Source organism: Trichoplax adhaerens, genomic scaffold (assembly GCF_000150275.1).
Source record: "Trichoplax adhaerens TRIADscaffold_5 genomic scaffold, whole genome shotgun sequence".
In the NCBI taxonomy this organism is placed as follows: domain Eukaryota; kingdom Metazoa; phylum Placozoa; class Uniplacotomia; order Trichoplacea; family Trichoplacidae; genus Trichoplax; species Trichoplax adhaerens.
The window spans coordinates 7,210,856-7,238,772 of record NW_002060947.1 but is presented as its reverse complement, the minus strand read 5'-3'; the positions used below and the strand labels follow the sequence as shown (position 1 = coordinate 7,238,772).

At 33.4% G+C, this 27,917-nt stretch overlaps 5 protein-coding genes across 5 annotated transcripts; 1 reads left to right on the top strand and 4 right to left on the bottom strand.

Moving 5' to 3' along the window:
• Positions 1-5,213: 5,213 nt before the first annotated feature.
• On the bottom strand, positions 5,214-8,127 carry TRIADDRAFT_56859 (uncharacterized protein; the record flags this gene model as incomplete). Its single annotated transcript, XM_002112606.1, has 2 exons — positions 5,214-5,241; positions 6,233-8,127. The coding sequence occupies 2 exons, from the start codon at positions 8,125-8,127 to the stop codon at positions 5,214-5,216; spliced, it is 1,923 nt and encodes a 640-aa protein (XP_002112642.1).
• Positions 8,128-10,010: 1,883 nt separating this feature from the next.
• On the top strand, positions 10,011-13,202 carry TRIADDRAFT_26030 (uncharacterized protein; the record flags this gene model as incomplete). The annotated part of the gene is made up of 16 exons (XM_002113030.1): positions 10,011-10,071; positions 10,428-10,558; positions 10,686-10,766; positions 10,864-10,941; positions 11,087-11,207; positions 11,303-11,417; positions 11,540-11,573; positions 11,651-11,713; positions 11,796-11,900; positions 11,984-12,146; positions 12,227-12,311; positions 12,390-12,453; positions 12,534-12,571; positions 12,651-12,738; positions 12,839-12,927; positions 13,043-13,202. Coding segments are annotated over 16 exons (1,476 nt in total), but the record flags the coding sequence as incomplete, so codon positions are not given.
• Positions 13,203-14,583: 1,381 nt separating this feature from the next.
• TRIADDRAFT_24833 (uncharacterized protein) lies at positions 14,584-16,690 on the bottom strand (the record flags this gene model as incomplete). The annotated part of the gene is made up of 7 exons (XM_002112605.1): positions 14,584-14,773; positions 14,898-15,025; positions 15,142-15,261; positions 15,427-15,578; positions 15,716-15,824; positions 15,908-16,059; positions 16,582-16,690. 7 exons carry the CDS (start codon positions 16,688-16,690, stop codon positions 14,584-14,586), a joined length of 960 nt encoding a protein of 319 aa, XP_002112641.1.
• A 3,049-nt stretch (positions 16,691-19,739) lies between these two features.
• On the bottom strand, positions 19,740-22,400 carry TRIADDRAFT_56856 (uncharacterized protein; the record flags this gene model as incomplete). The annotated part of the gene is made up of 2 exons (XM_002112604.1): positions 19,740-21,502; positions 21,743-22,400. 2 exons carry the CDS (start codon positions 22,398-22,400, stop codon positions 19,740-19,742), a joined length of 2,421 nt encoding a protein of 806 aa, XP_002112640.1.
• Positions 22,401-26,826: 4,426 nt separating this feature from the next.
• Positions 26,827-27,633, bottom strand: TRIADDRAFT_56855 (uncharacterized protein; the record flags this gene model as incomplete). Its single annotated transcript, XM_002112603.1, has 1 exon — positions 26,827-27,633. One exon carries the CDS (start codon positions 27,631-27,633, stop codon positions 26,827-26,829), a length of 807 nt encoding a protein of 268 aa, XP_002112639.1.
• Between the last annotated feature and the right edge of the window lie 284 nt (positions 27,634-27,917).

Sequence of the window (27,917 nt, the reverse complement as noted above, 5' to 3'; positions counted from 1 at the left end):
AAGTCTTACGCTAATCCCGACAATATTTTAATTTTTCATGACGTTAAATTTTCTAGATAGCAATACTACCGTATAAAATAACAAGCAATTCATGAATGTGTTATTCTCAAAATTAAACTGGATTAAAACGTGTTCACAGTAAAACAAAATTAAGTGATACTGAGAAAAAGTGTTGATATGAAATATCGTTCAATAATTTTACGGAGACTTTGACAAATTTTTTGCCCTTTAAAGCGATAAAATATGAAATGAGGCTTATTAAATAGCCATATATGGCGTAATTATACAATGAACATATTAGTCACTTTAATTTGCGTCTATGTAGACTTGTGGATATAAATTCTACGCCTTTAAATATACTACAAATTGGACTCATTGAAGTTGAAAGATGAGTGTCATTATTGCTTCAAAGCTTGCTAACTCTGTTCCGATTTAGCAGTTTACGGGGAATGATACTTTAACTTAATCTACAATTAATCTGTAAGTAAATAAATAAGTCTTGACTAAATAATTCTTCTGCATGGGATAAAAGAGATGTTAACCCGTCCTGTCATTATTATATAATCACAAATTATCGAGTTGACTTGATTTTTAATTGAATTATGCTTATGTATAGAAAACTAAAGGGAACCATTTAGATCTTATAAATAAAGTTCACTGTTCTATTCGAAACTTTACGCTTTCCCGGAAGAACACAAGGTAATGAACACAGTTTGAAAATATGGAGATCTCTATCATTATGTCATGGCTGATAGCGACTTGGCTACAATTTATCATGTTGAATGATCCCTAAAATAAGGAAGGAAATGATGGAAGGGAATGATCGATTGCTTATCTAAAAGTAACCGAATAAGCTGTTTAGACAACAAATCAAAGTAATTTGAGTAAAGAAGTTACAAATACGGCCTCATCTAAGTAATAAAATAGCAATAAAACACCTTGCAATAATTTAATTTCAGTCTATCATGTAGGATTATCCATAAAATAAGAGATAAAGATGATAAAATGAAGCGATCGACTTTATATCTAAAAGTATCCGAATAAACCGATAGTACAACAAATCAAAGTAGCTTGGGAACATTTGTGAATCAAAGCTGTACCATATCTTCATGGAATGGCTAAATTGCTTACATTTACTATGATAGTCAGCCGAATTTATATGGCTATTCAATTAGTTATTCCTATTCTAATCATGACAGTCGCTTGAAATATAACTGTAGAATTTTAAAAATAAAGTAGGGGAGCGTATCCAAAAATGATCAAGTAAATTTTTATTTACAAGAATAGATTTAATAACATCTCTCTTCAATACTGCCTCATAATCAAGTTAGAGAATCTATAGAAGGGTTGTTTAACCACAAACAGTTATGAAAGAAACCCTTGACAATCGGATATAAGGAAATTAAAATTATTACTCAAACTCTAAGGCAGAATTGATTCATGCTATACTAATAGTCCAACGTAAAGTGAATATGCGATACGTTTATGTCAAAATGGCAAATATTTTTACGAATGCTTAGGGATAGACACTCCATGTAGTCAATCTAAGCCTGTTTTAAGAGTGACTAACCAATGCTAAGGTGTTAAGAAAGCGACCACATCTATCCTTCTTCCCCTTTGAATGATCCTGGTTGTTAGAGAAGATTCGCTTTAAACATAACCGGATCTTAACCGATCCATTTATTTACTACCGTAATGAACTGTGATACAAGTTACTCTAATCGCTCGCGATACTTCTAAAGCACAACACTCAAGATTGCTAATGAGATCGATTTAGTTCAATTTAAATTTTCATCGTTTACCTATACTGCGTACAACAAAAAGTCAATAAATCAAATAATTACGGTAATAGATCGTCCTCCATGCCGAGATGGATGGCCGCCCATCGCGTAAACGTATTTGTCTAACTCAGTTACGTCTAATTGCATTATAGGTTTATAGAATTTAAACAAATTTTAGTGCTATTCAACGTCAATCTTTAATCAAACAGATAACTTTTGCTTTAACTTTATCCCATTATGTCAAAAATTTCACGCTTATACGAATTATCGTAAGGAAAATCGATTCGAAAATAACGAAAAAGTAGCCATGCCTCGACTCAAACCACAACCTGTCTAAAATTCCCTTATGGAGTGCTTTTTGTCATGATGGAACAATACACCATGGCTCTTCTGTTCTCTTTCTACTAATTACAAATGAAGTCGAAAAGGGAATTTTCCCAAATGATACTTTCAACGTGTCATTTCGTGGTCAAGATGGTATCAAGACGGAAAGAAATTGATATAAAATTTAAATCGATTTACTCCAATCTTCATCTCATCCAATCAGTCCGATTAATCAAGGCAGTTAGTCCGCGATCCGATGCAGTTAATTTTTTAAATTACTCCTCTAATTGAACATGACAGCATATTTCGGTAGGAACAAGCTGAAAACGATTTATTCCTATAAACTACCGGTACCTTGAACTTACCAATTTTTACTTTTGATGACAAGTTATCCAGTCGATAATGATGGAGTAAGAAACGATTATCGTTATTGTTCACAAGTTTGTAGCCAAAGTTATTTTAGTATAAATGTATCGCTTGATTAGCTGCAGACAAAGGTGATAATTAATGTTTATAATTTGCCATGTAGGATACTATCGATAGTTATTATTTTAGTTAATTTACTGTTCGAGTCAATATCCGAATGGATAATCACCGATGGACATGATAAGATTATTGTATAGACGATTCTAGCACTGTCGATGGGCCTATCTTAAATGGATTACTCAGCATACAACTCAGACTACTACGCGAAATTTCTTCAATAGCCATTAATCTACTGTACGTGATGACGATGAAAACGCTAATAGAAAGTTGTAGGATAATCTAAATACGTAAGCGATACTATGGTTGGATAAAGTGTTACAAGAATAATTTTACGTTGAAAAGTATGTATTTGATCGGGCTAAAATAATGATGCTATCCAATGATCTTGCTATCTAACTATCTGACCAAATTGCGTATAAAATTTTAATTTTAGAGTTGGACTGTCAATATGAATAAATTAATTTAAACGATATTATTCGTTAAATAGAAGCTATTCGTTATGCTACTCTCAAGTATTTTGTTTTAATAAGTTGTTTACCTTGGCTGTGCAACGTTTCAATCTAAATTGATCATCCAATGATAAAGTTACTATGGTGGAGATTAAGCTTTACTTGTTAACTTGTTGTTGGAAATAGATTGATCAAGAAGGATATTATCAATGAATTGATGATCGGAGAGTAAGAGTGTAAAAATACAAACAAGGTCAAATCATTAACTGTGCAGATAGTATAGGAATGGAAGTGATGAGTACGATGAATTTGTAACATAACAGTTCTTCTTAGGAGTAATTGTAATGATTGAATTCTATATTAGTCAATAACATTTCTCGATTGAGAAAAAAGAATGGCGATTACAAGATGAAACATGAGATAGTGTGTTGATGACTAGGATAAAGATTATCAAGTGCAACAACTGTATAATAACTTGGAAAACAATAGAATAACGCCCCAAGTCAAAGTCGACTACCATTAAGAAGATTGATGGAAATGCTGCCTTGATGATCATCCTAGATCAACTAGATCGCGTTGTTTATCCTATAACATCATCGTCGGTCAATCAAAGTATTCCACTTGTATCATTTGACAACACTAGTCTCTATCACTGGGTGATGATTTAATCAAATAATAATAGATTGGAAATAATCGATGATTGATTGATTTAATCATTTATAATTGATAAAATAGCTTGAATTTGAATTATATCTTATTCAATAGAGACATCAGATAGCAACGCCTTCTATGATGAAGAAGAATAGTAAATTTAATAATCTATTGTATTCTGCCCATAAGTTCTCCAATAGATCAATGTTGCAATCATGGATATTAAAACTGACCATAGTATAGCTTATCTTTCTATTGCCAATGTTGACATTGGTTAGATTGGATAAAAAAGACGCTAATAGAGCAATCTAGACGCTCTAGTGATAACTTACTCAAGTATAAGGGTCAAATATTGAATGCGTTTTATTTCTACTCCTAAGTGACTTGATATCGGCAAGTTCAAGAAGACGCGGCGCCAATCACGTGATAGCTGAGCTTCTCCTCTACTAGTTTTGCAGTCCAACGCTCATTAAGTGCAAATAAAATTATTTAAAATCCATCCAAAGTAATTTAAGATATAAAAATGATCGAAATTACCATATGCAAATAGAGAGCCAGGATCGGTTGCCGGTGATCTTGGATCCTGCAAGTACAAATGGCATCACTTGAAATGAAAAATGTATCCTAGATAACTGGGAATATATGAATGATCAAAATTGCCTTAAATGAGTAAGATAATCAGGAAAAATATACTGTATAAGAGAATGAAGGCTCAGCATAGAGTCGTACATTAAAAAAGAATAATAATAGAATGTTACTGTTACGAAGTAACTTTTACATAACAGCGGTAACTTAATTATCATTAGATGACCTTTAATTGCAATTTACAGAAAACGGTTTCATCGACTATGTTTTATATATCTGTATTAGATAGATGCCTATTTAAATAATCATTTCTAAGATACGATCATACATAATTGATGTTTATGTAGCAGTACTATAGACAAGTCAATCTTTTCAATAAAATTGAACTGTGATAGCTAATAAAAGAATTCCAAAGTGCCATAAGTAGTAAAGTTTACTTCATTACAATTTCTTCCAATCTAAAAAAACTGAGGAAGGATTACTAACGTAATAATTAATCTCTTTCTCTTCCTAGTCCAAACTACAAATTAAGCAGATATAAAGGCCTTCCATCTAGTAAGGGGTCTTTAAATGCTATTCAAAGTTGATAATCATCGATGTTCTAAATAAGTATTATAATGTAGATTACTAAGACCTTTCTAGTCTAGATCATGGCAGGTAAAGACTTCATGCACACATTATACAGAATAATGAAATTTTATGTCGCTATCTCGAGGGAATTCATAAGAATTACAAATAGTACTTTAGATATGTAGATGAAGATATTACAGTCTATAAGTGATTATCTTTCCCTTTCCAATATATGTTAGACATGGACTCTTACGCAAAATGATGGAACGTTGAAGTGTTATTTATATTTATTTTTATTGATAATCATCATGATCATTAGGAGGTCTGTACATAAGCATCATAAAGTAGTCAGTTCCATTCCAGCAATTCATGGTACTTCGACACCAGTAAGTAAACTGAAGAATCAATTATACACAAAGAATAAGACACGACGTTATATGCTAGTATTTTATAGATTAATGACAATCATATAATTCCTGATATACAATATGCCCTGGGCTACTAATAAATCTCTTGCTAGTAGTTCATGTTGAATAGTCGCAAGCTCATATCTAAATTGAAGATAATAATTTAACGATATAGAAATCGAAACTCTGCATTCATTGATATTTCAAAATGGATAGCAATCGTACATATTAATTAGTATATATTGCATATTTGCACAGCATATACATACAATTAGATACCTTAATACTGATAAAGCTCTTTATGTAGCTCATAACTGGCATATTGTAGATTCGTAAGAGCAAGTTCAAAAGAATTGTTATTTACATCTAGAAAGTAAGGTATTGCATAATAATAAAATTTTACGGATTGACCAGCAATCAATTTACAGTAGTATCACAGCAGCCTTGCACGTCATTTGACATGGATTACGAGAATAATGAAAACTCTTAAGATTTATCACTTGATCAAAACGTCATTACGTCATTACGTAAGTTGCATAATCACAGTTTTAAATCTGCCGGCACTCGATTATCCTGCTGTTTCACTGAAGGTAAATTAGGCTAGTTTAAACTGAAATTATAAAGGGTACAAATATTAACGAGTGCATTCTTATGACGAATTAATTTCTGTATACATCCAACGTTCTCTAAGTGTATCCATAGGGGTTATTACACGACAGGAAATGCTCATGTTAGTACTTCAAAATAAACATTTTCCTTGCATTCAGGCATCATTAAACATGATGAGACTTGAAGTCTAATTACTTTCAGCGATATTAACAAAGACATATACAAGGGACACAGTAATGGACAAGCTAATAATATAGTTAGTGCATATAGCTATCAGCTACTGCCAGTAAATAAATTCAATTGAGTAATCTATAGAATACGTCAGATCAAGTCACAAAAATTGCTATAAACACCTACGCATAAGATTTACCACCTTCTTCCAGATAACGAAAATAAATATCGCTCGAAATAAGCGACTCTGCGGTGCAAATCTAAAGGAGTAACTTTAATTATCCTAGAACAAATATTTAATAAAAGATTATAGGACTTATGAAATGTCATCGCATCATTTTGGTCAATAACTACATCCTTTTTATAATTCTTAAAGGGGCGAACTTTATAAATCTCATCAAAACTACAATATTGAACGTAATAATTCCAAAATCCGTCCTCATTCTCTGACGAAAGCAAAACATCAAGTTTCGACAGCGGTATGTGTCGAACTGGCTTAAATGCATTTTGATCATTAGAACCACCTGATACAGGAAAAGTGGATAGTTTTGATCGATATTTCCTAGAATCTAAATCAAGATGTTCGTCGTCTGAGTGTCGGGAAGAATCCGATAATAAAGCTTCAATATTTTCAGCATTAATGATCTTTCTGTCACGGTTATAGGCCACTCTTGGTTTCCAACTACCGAAAACCTTTTCTCGACAATATGCAATGTAGCGATCCCAATCCTTGAAATATTTTAAACTATCTAATGACCAGGGTAAACTAGCTGTAGCATTACTGAAAATTCTAGCTTCAATAAAATTGATCCATTCTTCCCACACCCAAACACTATCGCTGAGATTACCATTGTCAGCCACGCTCTCACTGTATTTAGCTAATAAATGCTCTTGATTATCATCCAATACATAAATTGATTTTACTACAAGAATTACAATCGCCATGGCTGCAGTGCTGATGCAAAAGGTAATGGTAACCATGTTGCTACTTTTATTTGTTTTAAAGATATCACACTTGGATATAATGATGTTCACTAAACGATGAAAGACTGGAGGTAACTGCAAATCTAATATAAATCTTCCAGTCAGCAATTGTAAATCAGGAATAGGAAACGGAGGTAACTCAAGAGCACGAGCAAGGTCCTTCATGTAATTTTCAATCAGAGTGGTCGAAGGTAAATACTGTTTACAAAATGTTAAGTGATCGGAAGAGGAAAATTTCATAGATGCTGGTAGAATATCAGATACATCGAGATAAGAGACAGCTCCGTCTTCTATCCAATTAATAACGTCACTCGGCAATATTAGCTCATTTATCCAACGCAAGCCTAAGCAGCAAAACACAATAGTATAGCACTGCTTCATCTGCAAAATCATTGCAAGTTTACCTTTAGGCATACTTCCTGACATAAATAAATCACTGACTGATCCAGAAATAATGGACGGATCGGGCATGCTAATTTGTGGATCATTTTGGTTATCATCATCAGAATCACTACTGATATACGATTTATCTGGACTACCCGCTGTTGGTTCGTTAAATGGATCATCTTCCGGATAGAAATCGTCCGAAGTTAGTTGAGAATTCAGAAAAGCTGAATCAATTACATCGAGTTTAGCAGGTTTGCGTTTTCTTTTTCGAGTTTTTAACGGAATAGGATTGTCTTTGGTAACTTGAATGACATCTCGATTCGTTCTGCAATATAATTCACGAATCGTTTCTTGTTGAGCCTTTGAGGTCGATTCTTGGAATGCAATTCCAATTTTTTTCAAGTATCCAAACCATAGCTGTCGTACGACATGTTGTAACTTTGGATCAGCACCTAACTTAATAAGTTGTTCAACTTGTGCTTTGATAACAAAAGTGAAGCCTTCGCTAGTATACCATATCACACCTTTATCTACAACTTTTCTTGGCATACCACCCAGAGATCTTCTACTTCGACTTACTGCTCGTCCAAGAAGTACTGTAGCGCCTTCATCACCAGTAGCTGATTCAAAAACAGCCTGAGATTGTGTTCCACATAGGTCACAGTAGTGATATCCGTCGACTACCTCGAATGATTGGCTATCACATATCGCACACCTTGGCATTACTGAGCTGAGCGAGCGAGCGAGCGAGCTGGCTAGCTACTTTGCACGTCTTGCATCAATCCAATTCACTATCCGCCAGAAGCAATAACGGCTTCCCTTCTCGCAGCAAAGTCTTGCGATCTTGGTAACGATTTCCTAGTAATCTTTAGAGCATAGATTACACTCAATGCTGTATCTAATATGCGTTTACAGGATTAGGGAGCGCATGATGGATTTAAGCTTGTCGCCGGTTTGCTTTGCAGCGATTAATCGATGCAAGGTTGCTAAGAAATGCGTCAGCTCGACCAGAGCGACACCCACCAGTGCTTCATACTGTACTGTACATCTCACTTCGGTTGTCATGCTCGAGTGCTCGATCTGCGCACGAGCATTGTCGTCATTTGCAAGGGTGTCTTCTGCAGCTCATACAGCCCGTTCGCTTTGACTGCTTTACTATAGAACCTCGACCTGTACTTGAGGACCATAGTAATTTCTACCAGTGCTTCGTGCGATAGTCGTTTCACTTGGGGTCGTATGACATCTACGGTACAACCTCGAGTTTGCGATCCCTTTAACCACAGTGTAGTGTACGATACACGTACTTGTGGCCCAATGTATTACTGTACTTTAACAACACTTTAAGTTGACTGTACTAGACTGCATGCGATCCTGTCGAGGCATCCCTGTGTCCGGGCTGTCTGTATACGACGCTTTCCAATATAGTAGCCTATTCATGAGTTCAGCCAATACAGTATTGACTCGTAGTTTAGCACCTTGTTGGAATTGTATGGACAGGAAGCACATGCAATACAGTATTCTATAACCTCCCGGCATCACCAAGGCTTCCAGCCTGCAAAGTGGCTCGGCAGCATACCTAATTTGTCCACAATGGCTTCTAAGAAGGACTCCAAGAAGAAAAAGGGATTCGCTGACGATGAAGAGATCGAAAAATATACGCAACTGTGTAAAAATGTAAGTCTAATAGTGATATAGAAAGGCAAAACTGATCTTAGACGAGTGTATTGCACAAGTATGCAAACAATTTGATCCATGATTAGACTTTGATGCAGAATTGTCCCTTGTCGAGCTATATAGCTTAAATAAGCAAAAGCTATGCAGATAATTGTTAAGCAAGGCATTTCTCCTCCATCATAGCTGGTGTAATATGAATTCGTTACAAAATGCGTGTTAACGAGTACATTTAATATATTCATATTGGACAAGATTACAGTCTTGGAATGATGACCCAACTTTGAAGTTGTCTCCAAGCATTGCCATGTCCAATTGATACAACCATAAATGAACTACTGTACACGTAGAACACCACGTCGTATAATTAGGTTGTTACTTCCAGGTATCATCAATAGCCAAATTTCCATAAGTTAACAAGTATTACATAAAGTTATATCACTACCTCATTAATGACGCCATTAGACGGAGTACAGGCATTATTTTGCAAGATAGGAATACTGTATCTCTGCTGTATGGAACTCCTAAATTTGATAATGTTACGAGCTACTGCAATGATTAGCAGTGAAATGGATATTAGCTAGGACAGTATAATATCAATTGCTAGTTGATAATAATGAATAAACTGTATATTGAAACGAAGTTGATGCCATAGTATGGAGTAGCTGCTGTAGCGCAAGCTAACCCCAGTAGTAATGATAGCAATATTCTGACGGGTTTGCATGTATGCTACTGGTTCCAAACTGATTGACTTGTATAACGTGGTGATACTCCAGTATATTTATCGTTTGTAAGGATTTGCTAATCTGTCCATGTCAGATAGACACAAATTTATTTGATCTCAATCATTGGTGCAGTATCAATGGAACATGATATCTTAAGTTATTCTCATTAACTCATATAAATCATTTTACATCTATTACTCCCCATTGTAGATTTCGGTGGAAAATCCTCAAGAATTCACAGACTTTCCTCTTTCATCACGAACTCAAATTGGTATGGAATACCTTCACTACTTGGATTATTAGATCAAATGTCGTATACATTAATGTGCTACATTACCGTCTTAAATAAGTTGAAAAAGTTATACATACCATATATTACTCACTAACTAAAACCATGGTATGGCGTTGCTGCAATTCCCTCACAGTTTGCTTACTATACGACGGCACTGTCCTAGTAGAAAATTGCTTCAAGTAGGCCATACTATTTCAGTTTACCACAAATATTATATATGAATTAAATCGAAAAAACTACATAGTCTATATAGAACGTTGCTTAGGAAGAACTATACAAAAGATAGAATTAACCGATGTCATCTATTCATGTATTTATTCTGTTATTATACCTAGCCTTGAAAGAAGCAAAGTACGAGATTCCAACAAAAATTCAGAAAGAATCAATACCTATTGCTTTATCTGGTCGTGATGTGTTAGGAGCTGCGAAAACTGGTTCTGGCAAAACTTTAGCCTTTATCATACCTGTGAGCTATAGAAAAATTCTCATCATAATAATACAAACAATAAGAAATATAGTCCAGTTAACAGTGAAATTCGTGCAATGTATATTCAATGTTATGATATTTAATATATCATCCCTAATTGTACTAGATACTAGAATTATTGTGGCAGCAGAAATGGTCTTCTATGGATGGAATTGGTGCTATAATCATTTCCCCAACGCGAGAATTGGTTTGTAGATCTTTATAGATGATAGGTAAAACAGTCGTATTTGAAAAAGAGTTATTTATATTGTTATTATTATTATTATTTTAATAAATGTGAATAGGCCTATCAGACATTCGAGGTTTTACGAAAAATTGGTAAAAAACATGACATGTCTGCTGGCTTAGTCATAGGTGGAAAGGTTAGAATTAGATTTTGCTAGCTGGCATATCATCTATTATTTTCACCTGATCGACTGTATTAAAAGTCGCTGTAGCTTAATTTCAATAACCTTAAGAGTTTATAGTTATTAAATTATATTCAAAACAATTTATTACTTCATAAAGAGTATGGAAGAAGAACAACGTAGCATAATAGCTACTAACATTATTGTTTCCACACCTGGTCGCCTACTGCAGCACATGGATGAAACACCGAACTTTGATTGCAATAACTTACAATTATTAGGTAGAAATCTTGCAATGACATCATTTAATAAGTAAACAAGTTATATTATATTTAACATTGTATCGCTATATGTTTAAATACGTTCGGATTAATAGTGCTGGATGAAGCTGATAGAATATTAGATATGGGATTCGCGGATACTATGAATGCTATCCTTGAAAATATTCCTGATGAACGTCAAACTTTATTATTCTCGGCAACGCAAACTAAGTTAGTTTACTAATTGCTCGCAATAAATTAGAATGATCAATTTTAATTCTGTCCTAGATCGAATCAGCGTTAAGAAATTTTTACAATTACCACTATTTACTGTGTTTATAATTTCACAATAGATCTGTGAAGGATTTAGCAAGGTTGAGCTTAAACGTAAGTATCCTTATTACCCAGTACATGCAGGAGATTCAAAAATTGTAATACTAATGATAACGACTTTACAATAATAGGAGCCAGCGTACGTATCTGTGCATGAGAATTCTACATCAAGCACACCGAGCAGATTAAAGCAGGTAAGCTCTATGAAACGTTGTAACTTTATATATATATGAAATCCTAAATTATCTATATTTGAATTGGTCATAATTCGTATAGAGTTATATGGTCTGTGAGTTACAAGACAAAATGAACTTGCTGTTTTCTTTCATAAGAAATCATATAAAAAGTAAAATTTTAATATTTATGTCTAGCTGTAAACAGGTAGGATCACAATAATAAATTTTCAATTCAATTAAATACCTATTACATATCAGCTATCATAATTTTATTTCCATTCCTGTTAGGTAAAATTTGTTTATGAAGCTTTCCGGCGATTGCGTCCTGGTATACCACTGTTAGCGCTGTATGGCAAACAGAAGCAACTGAAACGAATGGCTATTTACAACGAATTCTGTCGAAGATCTGAAGCTGTATTATTCGCAACAGATATTGCCGCAAGAGGCCTAGGTAAATGATTAAATTATAAGGCTAGCGGAGGCACGTAATTATATTACTAAATCTATTCCAATCTTAAACACCGTAACTAGACTTCCCAGCTGTAGACTGGGTTGTGCAGCTCGATTGCCCGGAGGATGCAAATACATATATTCATAGAGCTGGAAGAACTGCGAGGTTTGTCTTAAAGCCGATACTTCTCCTGTACGGCACTACTGTATTTCTTGTCTAAATCACATTCCTGTTATATCACAGATACCAAAAAGATGGTCAAGCATTACTTGTTTTGCTCCCATCAGAAGAAGAGGGTATGCTTGAGGTAAATGAACAAATAACTGCAATAGGAGAATTTTATAGCGCTTTATGAGATGCTAAAATTACCTTCTATTGTCGTTACAGGAATTGAAAAAGAAAAAATTAAATTTAACATCTATTCGGTTGGATTTATAATGACATGCTTTCGGTCAATAAATTGTCGCGCTAACGCTAAGTATTACTCGTTTATTCCCACGTTAGTGTAAATCCAAGCAAGCTGATGTCGATTGGTAAAAAGTTAGAAGCATTGTGCGTGAAGGATGTCGAAATTAAGCACTGGGCTCAAAAAGTAAATTTAACTATTAATTAGAATTTCGATGTTAAATTTTTTGATGCTATCAAAGGATTAACGTATGAACTATAACTTTACCATTTTAAATCCCTTCTAGTGCTGTATTTCGTATGCTCGCTCCGTTTTCCTGCAAGGCAATAAAGATGTCTTTGATGTGCACAAGCTACCTATGGAGGAATTTGCAAGGTCAACTAGTTGATGTCTTACTTGCAACTGTGATAGATTTTATAGTGTGTGTTGAAATCCATATTAGGTAACTTTATGTAAGACTTAAAAGCTTCATATTCGACAAATTACACAGATCGCTGGGTTTGATGAATCCTCCCAGGATACGTTTTATGAAGGTTTGGGAGCTAATATACCATACTAATTCAATAAACTGTCTATCCAATACGAATTGCTATCATCATGAACATGTCTTAAAATATTTAGAGACTGGAAAAGAAGATTGGTCCTTCTAATAATAACAAAAATGCAGACAAGGCATCGCTCGATTTCGAAAGTACGAATAAAGTTAAAATAGCAGACTTTGAGGATGAGGATGAAAGTGACATAGAAGAACATGATGACCTTCTCGTCAAAAAAAAAACCGGTCATCATGTGACGCATGCCGAAATAGTACGTTAATTGCATATAATTGTAATTGTTGTTATTGTAGATTTATATAGTTTATAATAAACTTACTTTTGATCAATTTTTAAAAAGAATGTGCTGGATGAAGAGGAATCTAAAGTACAGAAAGTAAAGACTAAAGCTGCTATTGCAAAGAAAATTTTACGCAAGAACATCAAATCGAACTCGAAGATCATTTTTGATGACGATGGAGAAGTGCGTAACAAATACATTTACGTTTCACAGTATTATAACGCGTGGCTGTTTGCGCGTTAAAATTAATTGATGCTGATCTATTATATAGGCTGTCCATGTTTCTGGAGTAATGCAGACATCGGAGAATACCGTGGATTCTACAGAAGCCAATATTATACCTGCCAACGATTTGAAGAATGTACCTGAAGAAGTCGGAGGCATAGATTTGAAGGAATCTAAAGCTATGATTAAAATGGCTGACTCACAAGATAAAAAAAGTTACCGAGAAAAGATTCGAGAAAAACATCGTGTAAGGGTTTAACATAAATGATTAATTTACACATTTATACCAGATGCATGCCGTTATTAAAACTGCGCATTTGATAATTAATTTAAAACAGAAAAAAAGACTAAAAGAAAAAAATGAGCGACGTCTTGGACAGGTATATAAATCTCGTCATTAATTCTTAATTTAAATAATAATTATTATTAATCCTTCATCCTGTTATAACTAGAATCAACCAGCGACCCTGTCAACAGGTGTAATTAATGACCCTGATACATTATCACCAAATTACGAGAGCTCACCAAATGATGAAGAAGTTGAAGAAACCAGGCAAGAACTACTTTACAATCGTTACATATTTATCAAATAATGGTTTAAATTATTTTTACTTTGTCATATTCTGTTATAAATTTTGTTGCTAGCCAAGTAAATACTCTCTTCTTCTGATATATCTAACTTCTGCTTTAGCCATCGAAGCAAGAAACGAAAAATAAAATCAGATGCCGAGTTATGGAACGATAATCTAGCTGATGATGAAGCATTAGCTTTACATTTATTACATTCTAAGAAATAAAGTCGAAAATTGCTAATCTTTCAATTTGTGCCCGGGCAATAGCCGATTTATTCACATGTATATGTTACATTACATCTCGGAATATACTTCAAATGATAAAACTGTAGCCAAAAACTTTAAAATATGATTATATAAATATTGCCCTTGTATATTTATAATACATGCTACGCATAATCTATTTATTGGTTTCTTTTACAATCATGGCGTCGCTCAGATCGAGTTGATGATCCAATAGAACTTTTTTATATGCAGCACAAAGTCTCTGAATTTCTTCCGTACTCAGTTGCTGTGGCCGCAATTTCCAATCCACATCTGCCTCTTCAAATAATTTCAGAGAAAGGTCTACATCAGTTGGAAATAAGTACCTATTGATTTATTTTCGAGTAAAAAAATCTCATTGATATGCCGTTCTGTATCGAATTAGCCGTCGTAAATTGTACATACATATATTCGTTATGAGAAAATACGTGAGCATAAAGTTTGACTTACTTAGTGCCTTTGATTACAAATTTTCTACGATGTCTAAATAAAGATTTTGCAATAACTTCGAGCGTGGTAAAGTCTATGTCAATTAATGGGGTAATTCTCGGCGTAAAAGTGAGTACAACGGAGTTCACCTAAGGTTTGGTAAAAAGCTCTATCTCTTATCGTCTTTCATTAAGCATAAATTCTGTAAAATGCTTCAGTACACGAGCGTCAAGAATTCTTTGAAGTAGCATGTCAAATAGATTACCTTAGGTGCAGGCACAAACGAAGACCCTTTGATAAGAAAACCCGGTTTAACATGGCAATAATTTTGGGTCATGATGGACAATCGACTGCGCTGTGATGTTTTCGGTTCCGCAAGTATTCTCTATTTCGTTACATCATATCCAAACGGATCAAATATTGATATAGATCATGACAAAATAAATACACATTAAGCTATAGCTGTGAAAAATTACCAGAACACAACTTAGATAATGGTATAATCAAAATTAATGTCATCGCTATGACTGTCTTATATGAACATCGATACCTGAGCTACTTCTTCCTGGAAGGTAAGTGTCATTTTAATTCTGCCTAAAGAGAAAGGTCCAGCATTTTGACTGATTAGATTCAGCCACTGAATTAATAAAGGCGTAGAAATGCTAAAAGGCAAATTTCCAATAATTTTCATCTTTGGAGATTCTATCAAAAATTAAACACCGCAGTCAGGATAAAAATTATGGATTCCATTGATTGCTGTCTTACAGTATTAATCCTTCTGTTGTTACAGTAATTATGCTGTAATTCATATCATTTGTCATTGCTTGCTTTTAACATACCATCATTCCATGCTTTCTTATCGACGGGATCAAAAGCTTTTATCATTTCATAATTTAAAATATCTGCGTATACAATAACCATACGACCATCTACGGCGTTTGCTAAAATCTGTAAGTGATGGGAATACTCTTAGAATTATTAGCATTTCCGGTATATCACCAATCAAAATGCAACATGAATGAAATTATTACATCAAGAGCTGGAAGAAATCGGCGATCTTTTTCTACAGCAACGATCTTAGAAGCTCCGCCAGCTATTATTGATCGGGTGAGGCATCCAGGACCAGCACCAACCTCACATACTTGATGATTCTCTACTCCTCCATCTAGCAGTACGATCTTATCTAAATGAAATTACAATATTCAATTATTAAGCTCAGTTTAATGGGTAATAAGGTAATTCCTGATGAATTGCTGCAGGTAAAAGCATCAGGTTAGTTTAATATCAAACGGAAGAGGGTATTTGCGTACTACTACAGCTCAATATAGCAAACGCACTGCTCTAAGATAGCCAATTACATTATGCACATGAACGACAAATTGCAATGGCCGATACTAAAGTGTTATGATTTTGCAATGGCAGAGTATAGCGAGTCATAGACTGCGCCTAAATGAATTACGAGTATCAGTAACCCACTGTCTACCGCAGAATAGCTACCGAAATTAAGAGTGAAGTTTTCGGCATGTTTCAAGTGAGATGGCAGATTCAGATTATGTATTGCTCTACTATTTTGTACCATACGTACATCTACTGTTATTTAAGTTACTTACAAGGTGACATTCAAACTTTCTGGATGTTGAAATTATATAATGAAAAAGCATAAACTGAATGTAGGCGAGTATGAGAAATGATGCAATCCACTTACTGGTTATATTGGAGTTGAGTAAGAAATTCTGGCTTAATTGTTTACTTGCAGATAAATTATGCAACTTTATGAGATCGCGAATAGTAGGTAAGGGTGGAAGTCGTATCATCGATGCCTATCATTATAATTGTAAAATAGATATTATCAGCATTTCAATTTATAGCTTTCTGAAGGTGACAATTCTATCTTAATGGTTGTTAGCGCATTTACGTTAGTATATTTACTTATAAAGACAGCAGCAAACAGAACTGGTTAGTATTTAAATTAATGCGTCTCTAAAGACGATGATGATGATTACTCGTATAACTTCATGGCTGTTGTGCCCGTTTATAAGCAGACAGCTGCTCCTGACTGACCAAAAGTTGTACAAGTCAGCATACTACACGCAAAATTCTCCAATGGTTAAAGTATGGCTAAAGAATTTATTGCAGCATCATCCTGAAGGTAACTAACTCACAGTATGTTCACTAAATTTAAAATAGCCTGGGCTAGACATTGTTTTCTAGATGTAACTTGGATTATACCATAGTAAAATTCATGCAGTCATATTTACGAATGCTTCAGCTGTACTCCATCGATTGATGAGTGGTACAGCATTAGGATGGACGATTTGCCACCAGTTTATATTACAAACGACTGACTACAATTAACTAATTATAGAATGACTTTGATGTCTAATGGATAGCTATCAACTTAAGTCGTACGTAGCAGCCTAGATATCCATATGATAGTCAAGAGAAATAAGTACTAAGCTGACAGAAGGCTGCAAGCTCGGTAGAAGCATCTCACTCTCCGTTTTGCAAATAGGCTAGTAGTCGATACTCTATTTGATCACTTTTGATCATAGTAAATATAACAGGATACTTATTAGACTTACCATACCCTAGGATGGTTTTAAAATGAGCCTCTTATACCTTGCCCACTAATATAACGTTGCCTTTCAATCCAAAATGATTTGCATACACGTCCGAGAAGTTGGATTATGTAGTGTTGAACGCCTTGTAAGAGGTGATCAATGCTATCACGTCAATTGAGCAAGTGGATGACTTTAAGAGCTAAAAAAATTGACAAAATAAAGTATCATTATAAGATTTCAATTAATAATATCGCATAATACAATATCTATCTTTCAAATTGGTTAATACAATCGAAGAAAATGCTCATAGCAATCCATTTCTGAGGTACCTTTGCAAAGCTGTGTGCAATAAATTCTGCTTGCTTGCACTGAGCTAAATCTCATCCTGTCCACATGGATACCGATCACAAAATGGATACAAATTGCTTATTGATTACCTCATGAGCAAGACATTATACTGTCATACAGCGAGGTTGTACTCTACCCTCTTTCAGCGTCCGTGGCCATGGAATGGAGGGTGGTGGCGGCAGTGCATACAAAAGCACTATAGTGTATCAAAGTGTGCGATACCTTCTATGACACACTATACGATCTCGAATAGCGTGATTACAAGGCTAGCTGGAATGGCTGGCCAATCCCAAGCTACTCGTTTGCATATTCATGCATGCTAATTTATTTCTTATTTATTCAAACAGTTGGAGGCCTTATTGGCTACTCTCTACTTCTACTAATGGCTATATTTCGTCAAAGCTAAAGTAGTACATCTCTGATATGGTGTCATTGAGTCATATTCAATACGAGTTATAATAAGCCCATAGATTATCCAAGTCAAGGTTCTTTAGGATTGTTTCGCAATGGGCTCTTTTATCCATTTAATAGAATAATTCGCTAACATGTGCATATAATTATTTCCCTATGACCATTCAATATTGCCTATAGTTGTAGTAGTATACTGTCGTTGATAAATTGCTTTCTTGGTATACTGTTATAGTACTACGATATTACCTACTAGAGCTGTGATATAGTGTACTAGAAATATAGGAAATGACCGCATTCGTATTGGTTGAATTATGCCTTGCTATAATTACAACGATAACTACATTATTTCTCTCCTATAATAGATAAGAATACATCATAATACTTAAAAAAGGAATTTCCTTAGAAGATTTGCTTGTATCTCGGCTCTCTCAGTAGAATTTTGTGAGCAGAGTGAAGAGTTAGACTCTGACGATAGCGCTACCAAAAGTGAAAAACATCAAGGGTATATCACGCAATCTTATCTGCTATCGAAAATTAGGATAGTATAAAATATCAGGAAGGAACTACTTTAGGAGACATATTCAACGGTATATACTGTTTACGTCGTCTAATCATCGACAGCAGATGGCTTATTACTTATTGGCATAACTCTATATAGGATTTATGACTAAATTATACTGTAGTAAAAGTTTTGTTTGTTTTATATCGCGTACCATGATTGGATATAACAGGCTGTACAGGAAGAGAAATTATAAGAAGATGCAGATATTTAAGTGATACTTTAAAACCCTAAACCTAATACTTTAAGCACTCATTGATCATCTATTTAGTACATATTAATCAATCCTCTTATCGATGAATTCTACCAAGTTGTATCCGTAGCTAACCGACTAAATTTCGAATCAATTTCGGTATATTTGATAGGAGGCTACAAAGTCTATTAATAACTGGCACACTCTTTATTATCCTACGCATATTGATGTATATTTGCATAGTTAGAGAGTATAATATACTGTATTATTTCTTCTTCAACAACTTTAGATTAAATAAGATGCTAAACAAGCTCATTTCATAAAAAATTACAATTATAAAATATAAAATTGAACTAAAATATTAAATAATCTGATTCCATATCAATTATACATCATCAAATTGAAATCATAAAAGCAACTTGCTATCATACAATAATAAAATCTAATATTTTGAAATCGATCAATTAAATTACGCTATCTCAGAATACATTTTTATGGTAGAAGAAGAATTCCAGTGACATATAATAGTCATTCATACCTGCTAATTCAAGACGAAATCAATTTTTAAGCGTTCCTCAGATCACAGGTAATAATATAGACAATAATGGCATTGCAATAAGCTAAGTTCAATTTATAACTTACAAAGAATAGTTCTTCAAGTATACCGTGAATACTCTTTATCACGACCACTATGCCAAAGGTATGCCTAGTTTTTACTAAACATGAATTAATTCAAGACAAGGAAAACATTTATCCATACAATTACTTGATTCTACTGGTGTCAATAGATACTATAAATCAGTAGTGGCTGAATCGATAGATTGAGTATTGACGACAAATATGTGATTATCGATACCCATATTGCTATTCCTATTCAATTTGGCTGCGTGATTTTGCTGATTGTTCAGTACACTAGGCTTGATTCTAACGGTAACTGATTTCTTAAAATTTCTTATTAAATGATATATTTTATAAGCAAAATTAATAACAAGTGTAATCAATGCCATTGTGGTCGTGCCTAAAGATATTGCACAAACTTGCATAGGACCTCGTAAAACTAAATAAGGAGGCATCATTCCAATGCATATTAACATGATGACAACTAGCGCATTAAAGGTCCATCGTAATTCTATAAATTCTTCGGCCATCTTTGGAGCTTTCTTAGCTAATACTATTGCTATTATTATCAATACACCTAGTACTGCAAAAGCAACAGCAAACCGTATGATATGCCTATTAGAGCAGTAGTTATAAATTATTTGAGGGGAAGCAACAAATTTGGAAACACTGACTGGGAGAAACTGTTGGATCATAAAGAATATAATAGCTTGCAGAGCTAATAGAGCCAGCATAATCATCAACCAAATAGCAACTGAATTATCATTCAATAACTGACACCAAGTGGATTTTACTAGTGATAAACGACATAAAAGTAGTATTCTTGTCATAAGGACAACGGTTAAAAATGCTATACTCAAGAATAATAGGAAATATACCCCATTGCATGAATTAACAGTAATGGGTTGCATCATCGTGATGGTGTTACTAATAACAGCTAAAATACTAATTAATAAGAAATTATCTAAAATATAGTATGTAGTGCAAGTTTTGGAAATCATTTCTGAGCGATAGATAATAATAATAATCCAAATGCATAGAAGAATGAATACTGTCAAACCGCAATAAGCGATGATTGCAATACCCAAAACATCTTTCGGTTGAACATGAGTAACTGGTTTAGCAATACAACTTGTACTATCAGGATTAGGCTCTTCCGTTTTTGAGCAATCAAAACAGACATCAGCATTCGTTTTATTCGAAATTTGATTTACATCACAGGCTACACAATTCCAACAGCAAACATTTCCGAGATCATAAACTCGTCGAGTACCTGCAAGGCAATCAAAGCTGCATTTGGATAACGGTATGGCTGGCTTAGCAGTATTACTAAACCATGCAATTTTTTCCTTATTAATAACTAATTTTGGACTCTGACAGATCAATTTACTCTGTTTATTTTTATTGCATTCCTCGGATAATCCATTCCAGTAACCGACATCAAGTAGTTTTAATTGATCACCTTGATGACTTCGTTGAAAATTTTTAATCACGTAATATGGAATTCCATTACCATAGCTGTTAAAAATGGGTGATGAACTATTTTGAAGATAAACTCTATACAAATAGGGGATCAATTTATCTGCTGGAAATAGATTGAAATTTATATCATCGCAGCTTTTATCAGTACAATTCAGTATGGCATGTAATGCATGAGCTACAGCTTGGACTGCTGTAATGACATATCCTGCTTTACCATCATTCTGATAGAATAAATCTTCGTTATGACATGTTAACATATCGCTAAGCGTGGAATTTCCAGTTCTATTACTGCAATTTATTTCAAACCGTGCGTTAAATATATCGTTTTCAGAAGTCAGAGTCGTTAAATAAGAATAAAATTGAGGATCATAATTATTTTCCAATGAAATAACATATCCACCTTCGAGAATGGATGGTTGAATATCTTGAACGATAGATAATGCATTACCCCATCCTGTTGCACCAATAAATACTTTACCTGTTAAATTTCTATTTTGTGCTTCTTGTAGCAATTGTTGAGCTTGATATTTATATGCAATAGTAATAATAGTAGTAATTCGTTCTTGTTCTTCCACATCGTCAATAACTCCTTTGGCTTGCTCTGCTGTTAATTTAATAGGTATATCCAACACGATAGGGACACAAATCGCATTTGCATTGGTCAACTTTAAAAATTCATTGCGCAAATTATTACCATAACCATCATCAATAGCAATTAAAGCAACATAAGTCCAATTGAAATAACGGATAATATCAAAAAGTGCCGCTGCTTGATGGCTATCGGAAGGAACCGTTCTAAAAAATGTCTTATAATCTAATCGATTACTTAGCTTATCTATTGTTGAAGCATAACTAATTTGTGCTATATTAAATGTGCTAAACAATGTTGCTGTAGCTATAGATTGCTCATTTCCATTCGTTCCAATCACAGCTGTTACAGGATGTTTGATTAAATTGCTGGTTGCCGTTTCATTTTCAGTGTTCTTAGAATTACATCGGCAATGCAAAGGACACAACGATAAAGAAGGAACATAGGAATAAAGTGGATCTCGTCTATCGTTAATGAATGCTAATGCTTGAGTAAGTGTGGCATCGACACTATTACAAGAATCGCTAATTTTATAGCCTAAAGTTACATTTGGTAATAATTTTGAATCGCTATTAATCTTTTGTATAGCATAAATCATAGCCTGAGCTAACTGCAGACCTTGGCCACTGATCTCATGGCATTGACCAGTTAAATCATGATATTTCAGATGGATATCAAAAAGACCTCCTAAAATAATATCTCCTGGTAAGGTTATAGAACTCAAGTGGCTTAGTTTTTGATGGCTGCTAACCGCTATAGCCATGATATGAAATGTTATCCAAAACGGAACCAAACAAATTTTCTTATGTAGAACAAAGCTTGTCGGTATTTGCATTATTCCTGGTAGCATTGACGAAATCCAATAATAGTTAAAAACATTTATAAGATTTTACTTACATTTGCGGCTAGCTTTTGTCTAGAGCAATCGATGCTGTTTCGATAGTCAATTAACGATGAATTTTGATCAAATAGAATCGATAATAAATCAAAACTACGACTACAGGAAAGGATTTTTTTTCAAATTTAGTCGTATTTAAAATAATCGGCAAACCTGATCTGTAAGAGGGATGGTTGATGATAGTAAAATTACAATCCTGCCTCAAATGGTAAAATTATAGTAGTAAGCCAATGAATCTCTTTCAAAATATTTATAAAAGAGTCTTTATACCCATTCTAATAGGGTATATTTTGATCGAGAATATGGCATAAAAATATGCTATAGTTAGAGTCCGCTTGAGGCCATCATTACAGAGTCCTTGATATTCGTATATGAAGATTTAGAAGCTCGAAAGATTCAAAAGAAGATTTGTCTGATAGCTTTCTAAATAATTTTCTATAAATTGATGATGTTATAATGCTAATCACTTGCCATTTATTATGAAAACATTTTCTCGTGAAAACAATTTATGATAAGTATGGTTTATGATTCCTCTCCACTAGATTTAAATAATAACATAGTAGGTGTAACTGCAATGTTGTACAGGACGATTGGTATCTAGCAGCAATAAACTAATTTGATTATAAAATAGCGTTCATTAACTGGTATAGCTCAGACATTAATTAATCTCTCTCGGTATGCTATCTAACGGCAAGGTGAAAGTACATAATAGCATATTTGCGTCATATATCTCGTTTACAAGAACACAAACATATGGTAACTTAATTTGATCTAGTTGCGATTTCTTCTTCAGTATTTTCGTTCAAGGTTAATAAATTCACGATTAGCGAAAGCTAAAGCAGTTTAGTGCTTTCAAATTTGTCGAGAGTCCTTTAAACTGTTGAGTTATTCGCGATTCAGGACTCTTTATACTAGTGATATAGATATCGCTAGCAATTTCATTACAGCTTTGCCTTGATTTGGCTGATGCTTTAACCCTGTAAATTATCCAGTCCAGCACCTACTACCACATGAACCTTCTGCGTCTGATCGATTTGAATTAATTAATAGTATTACTTGATATATTTATCAACCCTGAAAACTACACGTTCTAAAATTTCACTACGATTCGATGATAGAGCTCAATGTAAAATCTACTCAACTAATAATGTTTAACGCTTATTTTTATATGCAAAATTATTTAAAATTCAAATTGGAGATTGATACAAAAATTTTATTTACATCTTACGAGGATTAGTAATATTTGGCATAGGCAAATATTCCTAGAATTTTCGTTGAGAATTAAATTGCATCAAAACTTTTCGCTTCTCGTCTATTTAAATTCGTAGCACATAATAAATGCCTAAGGCTAGTTTCTAAATTAAAATCGTATAACAAGCAAAAGCATTGAGCCACACTGAACCTTTTTCAGGTCTGCTTAGAGTGGCTTTACCAGAAATGTAAATTCGAGAATTAATTAAAGTATATCATAATAAAGCCCAGTAAAATAGAGGAACGATTCTAATTTATATCTTTAAATTCTTTCATAGCTATCATAAATCATTATTAAAACTTGAAATCTATTGATTCCACTAGAAGTTCTATATGTTTCACTTCTTGGATTTAGCTCCTAATATTGCACGTAAAGTTATCAAGATTGAAAGTAAATCAGTCGGTATAACAGTATTTTAATTCAATTTTGGAAATAACCTTTGAGAATAGCTACTTATTGCCAATTTGTAAAGCTGAGTTTGTAACCTTTGAATAATTTCATAACAAGTATCAATAACTAGGCAAGACCTACTAAATTCACTTAGTTCTATTTGCTTGAAAAGAGGATAAATTGACTTTAAATTCCCATATAGTTTGTAAAAGTCCAGCTAAAATTAAATTACAACCATGAAGGGCACCCATACTGCTATGCAGCTGTCTATTACAATTTATTTGACTTGAAGGTTTATCAACGACACGAAAACGTCAATCATTTCCTTAATTTTATTTAAACTATTTAAGTTTTGTGGATGTGCTATTTGTCGAATTTGATTTAATTCGAATTATTAAATTCTTACTGCCATGCCATATGGAGATCATGTTATGTTTCATTAAAGGCTTAATTTTTCATAATCTAATTATTTCAGCATAAAACTTACCATAAACAACACTCGTGAAAGCGTACGTATGTGCATAGTTTATGACAGAAATACAGATCTCTTAGAGCGGTATTTTCAGTCCATTTTTCACTTTAGCCAACTACATAATTACCATTATTAAGCTAATCGATTGACACTATCTGATATAAAATCATAGACGTTGATGTATAGGTTTTATTTTAAATGTAGACAAAACTAGATTATAGATTTTACGCAACTAGAAATTTGTGCGGTAACTATTTTTCGTTTTAGTGGATTTCGATTGACTAAATCAATTATTTACAATAATATATATTAGTCACTTAATAAACACGAACTATATAGAAAGATTAGAATAGCATTAGGTTACAAGCCAAAATTTGGAGCAAGGTCGATAAAGCGAATCTATAATCTCATATAATTTTCTTGGACATTGCTCCCTGAAATATTCTGCAATGCACTTGAAAGCTGATAATTTACCCACCATCAAGAATTGAAAAATTTACAGCAATTGTATGTATTCTATTTATCTAGTAACTTTTTCTATAGCTTGACTGTGTAACAATTCGCTATACAAATATTAGTAGTTCTACAAAATAAGGCCTATCCCTTGATATGGGAATAAATTAAATTTCGAAGGCAACAGTTATAGATTCTCTGCCAATACATTTTTTCGAATTTAGGTCTATCATTACTTGCGATATTCTTCTTGGTAGCAAGATGCATGGTGAGCAGCATTTAAGCGAGTTCTAGTATCTTTATCGACCCGTATCCATTACAGAGTCTATTTTAATCAGCTAAAAGCTACTTCGATAAATTGTATTCACAATTTATAGAGTACTGCGCACAATTAATGGCAAAGAAGGCACTAAATTCGCAATCCGCTTGGGAGGTCAAACATGAGGAGATTTCTTTATGCTATCGACAATTAATAGTAATTGACAGCTTTTGTGATATTCATTTAACTAATCCAAGGAGGGAGTATTTGTATCTCTACTATTTCCCTATCCTAGCCTTATCGATGTCTATCATGTACAGTTAATAGTTTTAGGTAGTAGTTAAGCCGAGTTTATCACTTTTATATAAATTAACGTATTGTAACTTTATAAACGATATACTAGCCATTAGCTCGGTGTTTAAAGGAATTTATGCTTGCACACGTACTTTGATACTCCGTATCTATCATTAGTTGACATCAGCATTATACTGCATGTTTCTAATAGTTACAGCTTAAATAAAGTTTCGAATAAGTGCAATATAAACATGCATGATTATTGGCCACGGTAGCTGCTGAATATCGTTTATGATAACTTAAATCATACTGTTTAATATTTCGCCCCAAGGATTAGAGTACTTCAATGCGAATACTTATTATTCATTTTGAGCTAATTTATTTGATTTGTTCTTAATTTCCAGGCAAGATGCTATAGGTAAAGTTTAATTACGACGAGATTCAGCATAAGAATAAGGAAATAGGTCTAGGTCACTGATAGTGTTGACATCAACTTAAGACAAAATTCAAAATAAGATTACATGCGTAATCTCAGAAAATGGATAGGCACAAATTACCAGAATTAAATAGCCTAGTATTTATAATGATTTAATCTTTTCTTAATTTATCATGAACCATTTTATGCCAAAGCAAGATTAATTTAAGCTAGCAAGACATATTATTTCAAACTAATCAATAATAATATGATAAATTTAATCCAAAACTATACCGCATTTTTAAGGCGTTAGCCTCAAAATAAAGCTGTTAGATCAAGAAAATGATCTAAGCTTAATAGAGAGGATAAAAATTTTTAAAATTTGTTATCTGCTCTCTTTTGTAATAATAATGACTCGTATACCGTAAATATATAACAGATATTTAATCTATTTGACGATGGAATGATTCCAAACTAATTTATTAAAATGGAAAAATCATCAAATTACGTCTATATAGATACTTTACAACATAATTGAAAAAATTATTCAAAAATTAATCCTGGCGTGATTTTTAAGTATTCATCCAATGCCGTTAAGAATATAAGAATTGAACTACCATGACAATCTACGCTTGAAATATCCAAACCTATAACCCATTTAGTAATCTCAGTAATTTTTTGCAACTTACTGATTGTCTATAACAAAGGCATTTCATACGCAGCCAGAAAAATCCCTTTAATTATGCTGTGATAGCTTTAAGTTAAATCACTTTCACAGGTTACCTTGTTTGATTTACTGATATTTCCAGTTAAAAATGAGAAGAAATTTTCCCGATTGCGTAAATAGTAAAAGAAGTTGTTGATAATGTTTGCAACTTGGGTGAAAATGATTCCTATTATAATTAGTTTTCGAGTTATCGGTGTTCCAACAATGAAATGAATTACCATAAAGATGTTAAGAGGTAAAATAGAACATATACAGGTAAAACAAATGTTTATTAAATGTTTAGCCAATAATTTTTCATGTTTCTCACGACTGAAATGGATAAATTCCTCTTCAGATGTATGAAATATATTGGCCACAATGTAACTTCGGACTGCATTTTCGCGTGTTTGCTCATTAATTTTGCGGCGTTTCTCTCTTGTTTCATTTAAGATCATACGATAACTAACAGATATAACGATAAGGCTTAAGATGGGTACAAATAGAAAATAGGTCACAAAATAGAGGATATGGTAGATATTCTGCTGATAATGGTAATCTGGATAGCATAATCCAACAACTTGAGCATAGGTGTATTTGCCCCAATATCCAATGACAGGTGGTGAAGCAAAGAGCAGTGGTACTAACCAGATGAATATGAATATACTCCAGTTGGGATGATTTTTGATGAAATGTGGCAATTGATTGGATTTAGCCACCACATAATAACGTGTTACTGATAGAGCGAGCATATTATATACAATAATTATATGTAAGTACATGATCCAACCAAATTGCAGTCGGCACCAAAATGTATTTGATGAATGGATTGGAACTTGGCGAAGATGGAGCTTAACCATGGTTGGAAAGATTGCTATAAAGCTGAAGTAGTCATAAGATAGCTGTTAATTAGAGCCAAAAAGATGGATAATATTTTAAGCAACAATTATTTTTATGGAAATGAGATAGAAAATATAAAAGCGAAATTTAAGATATGGGCAAATATTACTTTTACTGTATAATATCACAATGAGAGAAAATAAGGGTAATATGACTGAGCCACGTGGACTCGAATATAACTCGATATCAAGGCTTAATAACATACTGATCCATTTACTGGGGATTCAAATTAACTCGTATTTAA